This window comes from Scyliorhinus torazame, chromosome 13 (genome assembly GCF_047496885.1).
Source record: "Scyliorhinus torazame isolate Kashiwa2021f chromosome 13, sScyTor2.1, whole genome shotgun sequence".
In the NCBI taxonomy this organism is placed as follows: domain Eukaryota; kingdom Metazoa; phylum Chordata; class Chondrichthyes; order Carcharhiniformes; family Scyliorhinidae; genus Scyliorhinus; species Scyliorhinus torazame.
Window position 1 is genome coordinate 20375910 of NC_092719.1, and position 13354 is coordinate 20389263.

General features: G+C 45.6%; 1 protein-coding gene across 7 annotated transcripts in view; it reads left to right on the top strand.

The window, feature by feature from the left end:
* Positions 1 to 13354, top strand: part of nrf1 (nuclear respiratory factor 1) — a 75561-nt gene that overhangs the window by 20797 nt on the left and 41410 nt on the right. For all 7 annotated transcript variants that reach the window (XM_072471131.1, XM_072471136.1, XM_072471135.1 and 4 more), the window contains 4 exons: positions 22 to 148; positions 1928 to 2068; positions 8442 to 8600; positions 12849 to 13034. In XM_072471131.1, the coding sequence (XP_072327232.1) occupies positions 22 to 148; positions 1928 to 2068; positions 8442 to 8600; positions 12849 to 13034 (613 nt within the window). The remainder of the gene's footprint in view (positions 1 to 21; positions 149 to 1927; positions 2069 to 8441; positions 8601 to 12848; positions 13035 to 13354) is intronic.

Sequence of the window (13354 nt, forward strand, 5' to 3'; positions counted from 1 at the left end):
TATTTCTGCTCTCTCCCTCAGGAAACTGCGGGCCACCTTAGACGAATACACAACCAGAGTTGGCCAGCAGGCCATCGTGCTGTGTATCTCGCCCTCCAAACCAAACCCAGTTTTCAAAGTGTTTGGAGCTGCTCCTCTTGAGAATGTGGTAAGTCACAAATAATGAGAATGTGGTAAGTCACAGTCGCCTGCATGCGGGTGTGTGCCTGTGTTCCTCTTCTGTCTTGCCCCTCATTTTAGGCTCTGTACCCCCTGGCAGAACAGCGAGGTGCCAAGTTCAGCAGTGGTTCACAAGCTGAAGGGTCAGTGATTTGGTTCCAGATACCTGTCCACCTGAGCTTTGACAAAGAGTCATCGGACTCGAAACGTTCGCTCTTTTCTCTCCCTACAGATGCTGCCAGACCTGCTGAGATTTTCCAGCATTTTCTCTTTCGTTTCAGATTCCAGCATCCGCAGTAATTTGCTTTTAAGCTGTCCACCTGGGTTGTGTGCCGTGCTGTGTTTCTGTGAGATCGCCACCCTGCCAATTCCAGTAATGTCTATAGATCACACTGAAGTGAGCACCCCCCAACCCCGCAATAGTTAGTTCCTCCATCATCTATAGCCCAGGGGCATTAATGCTTTGTAATAGCCAGTGAAGAAACTCCATTCTGTCTCCATTAACACTGAACAGCAACTTGAAGGGGCACATAGGCCGATGTGCAATGCTTCATGCAGCAAAACCGTTTTCATCTTTGAGCTGACTCCTGGATAACCACTTCCCATCTGCCATTGGGACAGGCTGTTATTTCCTCTGAATAAATCCAGGCTGAGAGTTGAGTTTCCACTGAAAATGCATCCAGTAATCAGATGGCCCAATTGTAAATGTCAGGGCGTGGGTGGGCTGTGAGCCTCTAGGCTGTTCTGCAAGAGAGGGGGTGGGGGGGGGGTTATTCCCTGCAGAGGGATTGCATTACAATGCATTTCAGAGAAACAGTGCAAGATGTTGTCGGTCATGGGTAGGATTGTGTTGGCAAATGTGCAGGTAGATGTGAATTTACTTGTTTAGGTATTCCCCTGGGGAGCTGAAGCCGGCATCTGCTTTTTAAAACACACACCTGGCGTTGCTATTAATTGGGGTGTAGTGAAGGTTAGTGTTCGGGCTGTAACAAAGCATGGGATGATTGGCCATTTTACCCCTTGTGTCAAAGGTAGTTCATTTTCTTTCCTTTGATTTCCTTCCACAGATGTAAATTGCTGTGTTCCTCGCCATTCGGCATTCTGCCTCCAAGTACAGCTTCAATTCAGAAATCCCAATATCTTTAATTTTTCCCCCTCCATCTCTCTAATGTACTGACGCACCCTGAACATTTGTGCAGTTTAGTTCATATACTTTCCCCTCATGCAAATCCATTGCTGTTTTTAAACATAATTTCTTCCTTTTTTGAGAGGGTGCGGTGGATGGTTGAGACAGACTTGGTCCACCCTGTGGGGAAGGAGGTATATTCCCTGCCACCCCTGCCCCATTCGTGACCCCTCATCTTGTAGGTATTGGGATTGGAACCTAAATCCATGTTGGCATCGACAGATAAGTGTGACGATTGGTTGCTTGTGTGCAATGCACCACCGTCCGTGCAGATCCACTAACAAAATACAGCATTGGGGGAGATGAGAGGAGGAGAGATATGTGACAATCCCTCCTTGGAGATATTTGTCCTTGAAACACTGACGTGGCTGTTCAGTACTCTGATAGTAATTATTGTGGCTTTGTTCCGATTCCTGGTTGCCTGTGCTGGTTAGTATCCTCCCTCATCACCTTCCCTCTGATTCACAGCAGCAGATGCGACCATGTTTTGCTGGCGTAGGCCATTGCTGCTGTTGCCTAGCACCGGTTCCCTCGGCCGCCACCCTGCAGGTTGTTTACCTAAAATCTCTGGCTTTCCCACAGGTACGCAAGTATAAAAGCATGATCCTGGAAGATCTGGAGTCAGCATTGGCAGAGCATGCTCCCCCGCCTCAGGAGATTAATTCTGACCTTCCACCACTGACTATTGATGGAATCCCAGTCTCTGTGGACAAAATGACGCAGGTGAGCTGAGCCTGTTTTGCATTGACGAGGCATAAGGGAGAAGGAGAGGAGGAAGTAGAGCTGAGTCTTCTGAAAGCTTCGGCACAAGTGGACTCTTTTCTTCTCTGCCTCAGTTTTCTTCATAACTGCTGTTCTCCTCATCCCTCTTCCTCTGCATCACATGTTCCTTCCGAAAAATATTGATTTTTACTGGTCACCTGCCACCTCTGTGCCTTAGCCCACTGGCCCGGCTTCATGTGCGGCTTCCCTGTGTATTATACTTTTAAAATGAGGACTTTTTCGAGTGCTGGTTCCCCCTCTCTTTTTCACATGCACAAAGTTTTCATCAGCTACATCTATCCTTGAATTTTGAAAGTCACCCGTGCCAGTATGAAGTCAGTTGGGTCAGGTAGGTGATTAAAAACCGGGGCTGTTCTGGCCTGTACGTCTCAGTACCACACAGTTTGCGAGGTTTTGAGTTCAAACTCCATTTCAGGACTTGAGTGCATGATCCATGCTGCTACGTGATGTAGTTCTGAACAATCACTACAGGGTTGGAGGTGCCATCCTGTTAATGAAACAAGCACGGGGCACAGTGAGTAGCACTGTTGCCTCACAGCGCCAAGAACCCGGGTTCAATTCCAACCTTGGGTGACTGTGGAGTTTGCACTTTCTCCCTGCGTCTGCGTGGGTTTCTTCTGGTTTTCTCCCACAGTCCAAAGATCTGCAATTTAGGTGGATTGGCTATGCTAAATTGCCCCTCAGTGTCAAAAGATGTGCAGGATAAGTGAATAAGGCCATAAGACATCGGAGGAGAATTAAGCCACTTGACTCATCGAGTCTACTCTGCCATTCAATCATGGCTGATATTTTTCTCATCACATTCTCCTGCCTTCTCCCCATAACCCCCAATCCCCTTATTAGTCAAGAACCTATCGATCGCTGTCTTCCGGGGTTTGGGGGAGAAGGCAGGGGAATAGGGATGAGAAAATATCAACCATGATTGAATGGCAGAGCAGACTCGATGGGCCGAGTGGCCTAATTCTGCTCCTATGTGTTATGGTCTTAAAGACACTCAGCGATTTGGCCTCCACAGCCTTCTATGGCAAAGAGTTTCACAGATTCACCACCCTCTGGCTGAAGAAATTGCTCCTCATCTCTGTTTTAACGGATCATCCCTTTAGTCTGAGATTGTGTCCTCTCGTTCTAGTCTTTGCTACAAGTGGAAACATCCTCTCCACTTCCAATCTATCGCAGTATCCTGTAAGTTTCAGTAAGATCCCCCCTCGTCCTTCTAAACTCCCAACGAGTGCAGACCCAGTCTTCAACCGTTCCTCATACAACAAGCTCTTCATTCCAGGGATCATTCTTGTGAACCTCCTTTGGACCCTTTCCAAGGCCAGCACATCCTTCCTTGGATAAGGGGCCCAAAACTGCTCGCAATACTCCTAACGGGGTCTGACCAGAGCCGTATACAGCCTCAGAAGTACATCCCTGGTCTTGTATTCTAGCACTCTCAACATGAATGCTAACATTGCATTTGCCTTCCTAACTGCGAAATTAGGCATTCTAAATTGCCCCTTGGTGTCCAGTAATGTGTGGGTTATGGGTTGGAGTGCGGTTTGGTCGATGCAGACTCAATGGGCTGAATGGCCTCCTTTGCAGTGTAGGAATTCTATGATTTAAGTCAAGCCCTGCTTCTCCCCTCCTTTCATTCTATTGGACATAGAGCCTATCGCACTATTCAAGGAATTCACCCACTGTCCTGGCCAACATTCTTCCCTCAATTAACACTACAAAGCAAATTAGCAACAACACCCAAAGAGCTGTGCACCAGGACAAAGCAGCCCGCTTGATTGACATCTCATCCAGCACCTGGAGAGGCGATTTGATAGAGATATTCAAAATCATGGCGGGTTTAGACTGAGCAGGTAGAGAGAAACTGTTCCCATTGACTGAAGAGTTGAGAACAAGAGGACCCTGATTTAGTGATTGGCAAAAGAAGCAACAGGGGCGGCATAGACAGCAAGTGGTTAGTATCTGAAATGCACTACCTGAGAGTTTGCTGAATGCAGGTTCAATTGTGGCTTTCAAAGGGGAACTGAATCAGGAACTGAGGAGAGAGAATTTTCAGGGAAATGACAGGGGAGTGGGACTAACTGGGTTACTCTTGCTGAGAGCCAACACAAACATGATCGATTGAATGGCCTTCAGCGCTGCAGCCATTCTATGATTTTAACTGTACATATGTTGGGTGGAAACAGTATCAACTTGGCTTTGATGGCTTGGTTGGATAACTTCCAGCAGTCACCATTAAGAGTCGCATACAAAGAGTTGACCACCTTAGCAAAAGTACCAGAGTGATGTAGATACCTGTGGGACTGGACCCCAGTATAAGTGAATGCCTTCAAGAGAGGAGAAAGAATATATTATTTAGATGAGGCACGAAAATTAGGTTGAATATATCTCCAGCTGCTACTGCCTCTCGCCTCTCTTGCGTGCAATGGATGACTGGTGCCAAGTGCATAGGGATTCATTAAAGAAACTGAAGTGTCACAAGTTCTCACCCAGGCTAGTTTCGTTGGGCAGTTGACAGCTTCTTCAGTTGAATCGTGCTAAAACACAGCATAGAAAAATACACGTCTTGCCTTTTAATTAAGCTGAGGATTGGCGTCTTGTGGGAAATGAATTTGTTGCTGGCTGTCTTTAGGTAGCACTTGTGGGCAGGTGTGCCATGGTCACGTGCCACCCCTAATTTCAGCAGTACCTTGTGTTTAGTGAATGCCAGCAGCGCAAGTGTGCGTGTATTTTATTTTCCTTGTTACTGAGTGGGCCAGGTGAGGCGGTTGCCGTGAGCTACTAATTAGCGTGTTGGGCTGAGCCAGGTATGATGCTGTTTGCTGATTGTGTCCCTGCGGATTATATAAAAGGACCCTCCTAACAAGAGCCTCAAGCTGCTGCAGCCCCTGTGCACTCCCACCACTATAATTAAAACCATCTGGAAACTGGCCAAAGGATCCTTGGAGCAGTTAAGGAGAGGAGGTAGTTTGGAAAAAAAACACACAAAGCAGGTTACTAAAACTGTAATCCTCCATTGGTAATTGAGGTTTATTCATCTCCAGGAATGGCCATTTTGTGAAAAAGCTGACCGTTGATTCTGCCAAGCTAGATTCAAATGAAAGTCAGTCTCGCTCTCTCTCTGCCTGGGTGATTGTGTTTGGACTCGATCTGCATTTCTATAGCATTTTAGCACATTTCTGCTACAACTCTCAATATGCTTGACGGAGAATACATTACTTTCAAATGCAGATCGAGTGTGCCATTAGTCAATGCAGCAGCAGGGTGGCACGGTGGTTAGCACTGCTGCCTCATAGCGCGAAGGATCCGGGTTCGATCCCAACCCCGAGTTGTTGTCCGTGTGGAGTTTGCACATTCTCCCCTGCGTGGGTCTCACCCCTACAACGCAAATATGTGCAGAGTAGATGGAGTGGCCACACTAAATTGCCCCTTAATTGGAGAAAAATAATTGGGTATTCTAAATTTTTTAAAAAACATTTTGAAAAAAAGCAAATGTACATTAACTTGTACCCAGTTGCAGCCAAGCAGAATGCCTAACATAAAAAATCTTAACACAATCCTGGCCATGGGTTACCAAGCTCAGTTGTAGCAAAGCTGCGCAGTTCTGCCTGAGATTAGCTGGGTCCTTTGGCTTTAATGCTACACCAAGTGTGGACTGTTATTTATCATACAGAAAAGGAGTTTGAATCCACATCGTTGACTGGCAGTTTCCTAATGGACGGGGCTGGGGTAATATGAGAAAATTGATGCGTGGTACAGTGGAGCACAGTGTTGTCACTGCGGTTACACTTTGGGCATGATCTAACGGCCTCGCTGCTCCTGACTTGGGATGGGGGAGGCCGGTATATCTCGTGGGAGAACTTTCACGAGATTTATGACTCTTGTTATGCCTCACAAGATCCAACGTGTTCTTGTAAGAGGTCACTATCTGGATCCCGCCCCAATGGGCCAGACCCAGATTTGCATATTTAAGTGTGCAGTTCAACTCACTTAACTATGTTCCTACCAGAGTTACCCAAGGCAGGAACCGAGCAGCCTCGCCTCGGAGACCCCATGCGGGCTGAGGTAGGATTTTGTTGAGTTAGGAAGGAACCTGTTCCCAGTTGTTTGTTGATCCCAGCTGAAAATATTTTTGTGTGGATGTTAGGGGAGGGTCATGTTTCACTGCAACATCTATCTTTTTGCACCGTCCATCCAAATCAGCTATCTTCTCTACATTCCAAGTATAGGCTCACATGTGAAGGGCAGACATTTGAGAAAGGAACCAAATGGTGAACTAACACACTCTACCCCCAACTAAGATCATTTAAACAGCGACACTTAAGGGTTTAAGCTGCAACTTTCCCGGTGAGCCATCAAGAAAACTTCAAAGTTTTAATTGTGCTGGATCATCCCGTCTTCAAAGAGGTCCCAGTTAATAATGTGCCAGTTCACTACAGGCTGAAAACAGTTCAAGCCACTGGTTTCTTGCCCCTTCACTGGCAATTGTCATTCTGTGCTCACATAGCCCAGAAAGAGTTTGTGCTTGCAGCACAAAAAGAGACAAATGGGAAGAAAATTGAACTGATGAGGGAGGTCGTGAAGAAAGAAAACTTGATAGAAATAACCATGGGGCATGAGGTTTTAGGTTTTTTTTGTTGATAAATTTAGAGTACCCCAATTATTTTTTCCCAATTGAGGGGCAATTTAGCGTGGCCAATCCACCTAACCTGCACATCTTTGGGTTGTGGGGGTGAAACCCGCGCAGACACGGGGAGAATGTACAAACTCCACACGGACAGTGACCCAGAGCCGGGATCGAACCTGGGTCCTCAGCGCTGTAGGTAGCAGTGCTAACCACCGTGCCACCCAAAGGATTTAGTTTCTTAGCAAGAATGGAAACTGAGTGCATGGACAATGAATCTATTTGTCTTACACACCGATGACCTAAATCTAGTTCAATTGTTGCATTAATCAGATCTGAATGTAAATAATCGACATAATCACATGATTGATGCATCAAAGCAAAATACTGGATGATGGAATAATAACATAATGCTGGAAATACAGAATTGTTACAGCACAGAAGGAGGCCATTCGACCCATCGTGTCTGCACCGGCTCTCCAAACAAGCAATTTGGCTTTGTCCCACTCCCCTGCCTTTTCCCGTACCCCTGCACATTGTTTCCATTCAAGTATGCATCTGATGCCCTCCTGAATGTCTTGATTCAACCCGCCTCCACCACACTTCCAGGCCGTGCATTCCAGACCCCAACCACCCATTATGTGAAAAAGCTTTTACTCCATCACATTTGCTTCTTTTGCAAATCACTTTAAAGCTGTGCCCCCTCGTTCTCGTACTGTGAAGTCGGTGACCTTTCACCAACATTGAGAAAAGTTAGAAATGCAATAGATTTTAAGCAAGTCAAAAGGGAAGATCTGTAAAAGGATGAGATTAAGAGTGGAGGTGCTGGCCCAAAGGGAGTGGTAATGAGGCAAGTAAAGAAACAAGAATAAAAGCAAAAGCCCTGTGGAGGATACTGGAGATCTGAAATAAAAAGAAAATGTTGGAAAATCTCAGCATCTGTGGAGAGAGAAACAAAGTTAACGTCCAGCAGTATTGGATTTGAAATGTTAAAATGTGTTTATTGTTCCACAATTGCTGCCAGACCTGCTTGAGTATTTCCAGCACTTACCGGTTTTACTAAAGAAACTTAAAAGATGTGTGTAGAGGAAGTGCGAATGGCAGAATGATGGACATTATTAATGGATGAGACCAGGTAGTTTTTTGAAATACCTACTTTTTGGATGAGAAAATTCCAAATAAATTAATGTGAATTAATCTCCTCTTCAGTAAGAAAGATTTACATATCATGTCTTCAGTTGAGATATATGCTGACTCTTAGCAGTAACAACTTTTACAGGCACATTTAAAAAGACCTCAAAGATAATAGAATGCAGTGGAAGGGACGCGTGATGCCACTTAAACCTTCAATCTCAGGGCTTTTGACATCATTTTTTGACTCATCAAATATAGTATTGCTTTTCTCTCCCCCCACAATGGAGTCATAATTTCATGAGCTGAAGTTGGTATATCCAGCAAACCATGAATATATAGGATCAGAAGAAGAATGTATATCGCTGCTCCCTAAATTAAAATCCCCCACAGAGCTCCGTCTCTTGTTCACCTCAATCTCTTGCACCAAAGCAATTTCCAGCTATCTGTTTAACTATGCCAAAGTTCGTTGTCTTTCTATCCCCTATCGCTGAGAAACCCATTCCCCACGAATATTTAACTGGCTATATTACCATTCTTCTCTGTCTTTGACTCTTCCAGGCTCAGCTCCGTGCGTTCATTCCGGAGATGCTGAAATACTCAACAGGGCGCGGGAAGCCTGGCTGGGGTAAGGAGAGCTGCCGCCCTTTGTGGTGGCCTGAGGACATTCCGTGGGCCAATGTTCGCAGCGATGTGCGCTCGGAGGAACAGAAACAGCGGGTAAGCAGAATCAATGAATTGGCACATTTGTACTCTATAGCAGGGACTTCTGACCTGAACCAGACTGTAGGGCGACAACGAACATAGGTAATTTACAACTCTGCACTCCCTGTTCTTGTTAGATTTCCCACCTCAATGTGAATCATTGTAGCCCACCTGTTACCTTTCAGGAATCAGCATTTTGTAACATGAGAGTAGTGACAGTTGGGTGAATGTATTTTTACCAAGGCCCCCAATTCTATTGCAGTTCCGCCATAAAACTGAAGATACTTAAATATTCTGGAGTTCTGCTTTCTTACGGGGAAAAGAGTCTCAATGAGTAGAATCCAAGGTAGATGGGTAAGAGAGCAGGCAAAAGGAACGCAGAAAGTTAGCATGCACTAGCAATTAGGAAGGCAAATGGCGTGTTGGCTTTTATTGCCATGGGGATTGGAGTACAGGAATAAGACCATAAGACATAGGAACAGAATTAGGCCACTCGGCCCATCGAGCCTGCTCCGCCATTCAATCATGGAATATTTTCTCATCCCCATTCTCCTGCCTTCTCCCCATAACCCCTGATCCCCCTTATTAATCAAGAACCTATCTAGCTCTATCTTAAAGACACTCAGTGATTTGGCCTCCACAGCCTTCTGCGGCAAAGAATTCCACAGATTCACCATCCTCTGGCTGAAAAAATTCCTCCTCAACTCTGTTTTAAAGGATCGTCCCTTTAGTCTGAGATGGTGTCCTCTGGTTCTAGTTTTTCCTACAAGTGGAAACATCCTCTCCACGTCCACTCTATCCAGGCCTTGCAGTATCCTGTAAGTTTCACCCTTCTAAACTCCAACGAATACAGACCCAGAGTCTTCACCGTTCCTCATATGACAAGCTGTTCATTCCAGGGATCATTCTAGTGAACCTCCTCTGCACCCTCTCCAAGGCCAGCACATCCTTCCTTAGATACGGGGCCCAAAACTGCTAACAATACTCCAAATGGGGTCTGACCAGAGCCTTTTACAGCCTCAGAAGTACCTCCCTGATCTTGTATTCTAGCCCTCTTGACATGAATGCAAAATTGCATTTGCCTTCTTACCTGCCGACTGAACCTGCACATTAACCTTAAGATAATCGTGAACAAGGACTCCCTAGTCCCTTTGTACTTCTGATTTCCTAAGCATTTCCCCATTTAGAAAATAGTCTACGCCTAAATTCCTCCTTCCAAAGTGCATAATCTCACACTTTTCCACATTGTATTTCATTGCCCACTCTCCTAGCTTGTCCAAATCTTTCTGCAGCTACCTTGCGGTTCCTCAATACTACCTGTCTCTCTACAGATCTTTACATCATCTGCAAACTTAGCAACAGGCCCTTCAGTTCTTTCTTCCAGATCATTAATGTATATTGTGAAAAGTTGTGGTCCCAGCACAGACCCCTGAGGCACACCACTAGTCACTGGCTGCCATCCTGAAAAAGACCCCTTTATCCCCACTCTCTGCCAGTCAGCCAATTCTCGAATAAAGAATAAAGGAGTCTTGTTACAGTTGTAGCAGGGCTTTGGTCAAACCACGCTTGAAATACTGTGTGCAGTTTAGGTCTCCATATTTAAGGAAGAATATAGTTGCATTGGAGGTGGTACAGCAAAGGTCCCTGGGATGAGAGGCTGAGTAAATTGGGCTTATATTCTCTGGCGTTTAGAAGAATGAGAAATGATCTCATTGAAAGGTACACTATTCTAAGAGGGCTTGATGGGTTAGGTGCCGAGAGATTGTTTCAACTTGTCAGGGAATCAACTTAAAGGGTTATGAAACTTTGGAAATCCCCACCCCAGCTGGTTGTGGATGATCCGTCACTGATTGTTTTTAAGGTTGGGTAGACAGATTCTTGGCCTTTCGGAATCGAGCGATTATGGGGAGCAAGAGGGAAAGTGGAGTTGAAGCCCAAGACCATCCATGATCATATTGAATGGCAGAGCAGGCTCAATGGTCTACTGCTTCTAGCTCTTGTATGCTCCTTGAGTATGTTCAAGACCGAGATCGACAGATTTCCTAGATACTGGTGATATCAAAGGATATGGGACTGGCACAGAAAAGTGGCGTTGAGATAGTTAATTTAATTGAATGACAGAGCCGGTCAAGGGGCTGAATGACCCCTGCACCCAAGTTCTATGACAAAGACTTCACATTGTGTGTAGAAGAAGTTTGGGATAACCATTTCTCATTCATTGAACTCATGTTCCCTATGATACTGAGGAACAGCTAGATGTCAAATTTAAAATTCGTTAGCCAGTTGCCAGCCTCCTCATCAACCTGGTGTTGGGCAGTGAGAGCGCCGCTGAAGCGCAGATCGGGACACTTGTCGATTATCTGCACCATGGTTTGCACTTTGCCGCAGTTGCACAGAAGTGAGTCACGGCGTGCCCAACAGGAGAGGTTGTTTCGGCAGGGTCGGACTCCACTGCAAAATCTGTTCAGCTGGACCCATTCGCTGGGCAGAGGATTGAAGCCTGAAATTTCCAACGTGGGATCATCAACCAACTGATGATTCTGCGATGCGCTGTTGATGTTGTTACGCAGGTCCTTCCTTCGTTCCGCAGCAGAACTGCCTAGCTTGGGCAGTTTGGTCCAGATTGGCTGCCTTGAGATGAGGCATTTTCTGGGTGGGTGATGTCTCCTACCAGTGGCAGATCTGCATTTTTGTGCACTCTTTCTGGCAATCGTGCTGTGCCAGCTTCATGACAGATTTGTGATGGTGCAATGTTGCAGAGCATAGGTAGCTAATTTGTCTTTGTTGACCGGACTACTGAGAGGTTCCTCATCCAGCTGGACCATGAGGAATATCTCGGGAGTAATCTGGTAAATGATGAATAATGCAGGGATGGATTCACAACTCTTATCCATCCGTCCTTAGGTAAAGAAGCATCTCAAATCCACATGCAACACAACTTCGGCAACTCTCAGCGTGAACTATTAAATGGCAAAGAACATTCATGTCATACAAGTGCCCAGGCAATGACTATCTCCAACAAGAGAGTGTCTTGACTATCTCCCCACGAAATTCAATACCATTGCTGAATATATTACCAATAAATCTTGGGGGGTGGTTACCATTGACCGAAAACAAATTCCTCGATCTCCCTTCCTAACCACTGTTGGTGTACCCAGATCGCAAGGATTGCAGTGATTCAAGAAGGTGGTTTACCTCCATCTCTCAAGGGCAGTTAAGGATGGGCGATAAATATTGACCAGTGACATTCATTTCCCATTAATGAGTTTTTAAAAAATCTATCCTGACCTGGCACTGCTCAAATTAAGATCGCTGTTGAGCTAACAGCAGCACCACAATTGGTTATCGATATCATTCCTCTCCAGGCACATTTACTTGGAATGGACCTTGTTAGCTGTTTTCAGCCCGGATGTATTAACATACAGGGATAATGGGCCACTGCCTTGGGTTGGGGAGCACTGTCCAATGCAGCACCTTAACCTCCCTGCGCTTGGCCTCACTCGAGCAATGTCCTGCCTGGGAGCGGAGAAAAAACTTTACTGAGAGCGAAATTACGTTATTTACATCACAGGCTGTTTGACCCAATGGCTTTGTATTGCTGCTTATGCTCCATACGCACCTCCTCTTACCCCTGTTCACCTAATCCGTTTATCTTACCTCCTAGGAAAGCATTTGTGCTCTTTGTCTCGACCGCTTCTTGTGATAGTGAGTTCGACATTCTAATCATTCTGGATAAAGAAGTTTCTCCTGAATTGTTTTCTGGCCTTATTAACCTGCATCACTACTTTTATTGATCTGTGTGTCTGTACCAGACCCCTCTATTCCTCTACTCCATTTAGACATTTTTTTTTTCAAGGGGTGTGGACTCATTATTCTTCCTACCAAAATGTATTGCCTCTGATTCATCTATATTCAGTTAGCTGTTAAAATGGGGAACTTACTGCCACAAGGAGTAGTTCATGCAAATAACATTGCATTTAAGGGGCAGCTCAATAAGTACTTGGGGGAGAAAGCAGTGGATAGTTATGCTCAGGGAGTTACTGCCAGGAGGAGGCTTGTGCACAGCATAAACACCAGCACTGAACAGCTGGGCCCAATGTTTCCAAGTTGTGCATTCTATGTAAATTGGTCTGCTGCTGATTGCTATCTAATGACTCCTGTGAAGAATCAATGCTTTTCAGGGGTGGGGGAAGGACAAATGCAGCAAATTTGTGATCTGATATTTTACATGACCATATTTGAAGGTTGAATTTTCTCCCATAGGTTTCCTGGACACAGGCACTGAGGACGATTGTTAAGAACTGTTACAAGCAGCATGGCAGAGAGGATCTGCTGTATGCTTTTGAAGATCAGCAGACACAGCCGCAGACACATATTGCCCATCTCGTCCCCTCTCAGACAGTGGTACAGACAATCAGCAACCCTGATGGCACAGTCTCACTTATACAGGTGATTTTTAAAGTATTTTGTTTCTACTTATAGAATTGCATCTTTGTCTAGCTTGATTCGCCTCATCCCCCCTCAAAGCTCATCTGGTCCATGAGTTCCACCTCCTACAATCGAATGCTTACTCACCACGATGTTGACCATCCCTGCCTGATCTCCTGCCCCTACTCCTCAGGCACTATCAAAAACCCCTATCAAATCTGCCATCATTTGGGCAGCACGGTAGCACAAGTGGATAGCACTATGGCTTCACAGCGGCAGGGTCCCAGGTTTGATTCCCCGCTGGGTCACTGTCTGTGCGGAGTCTGCACGTTCTCCCCGTG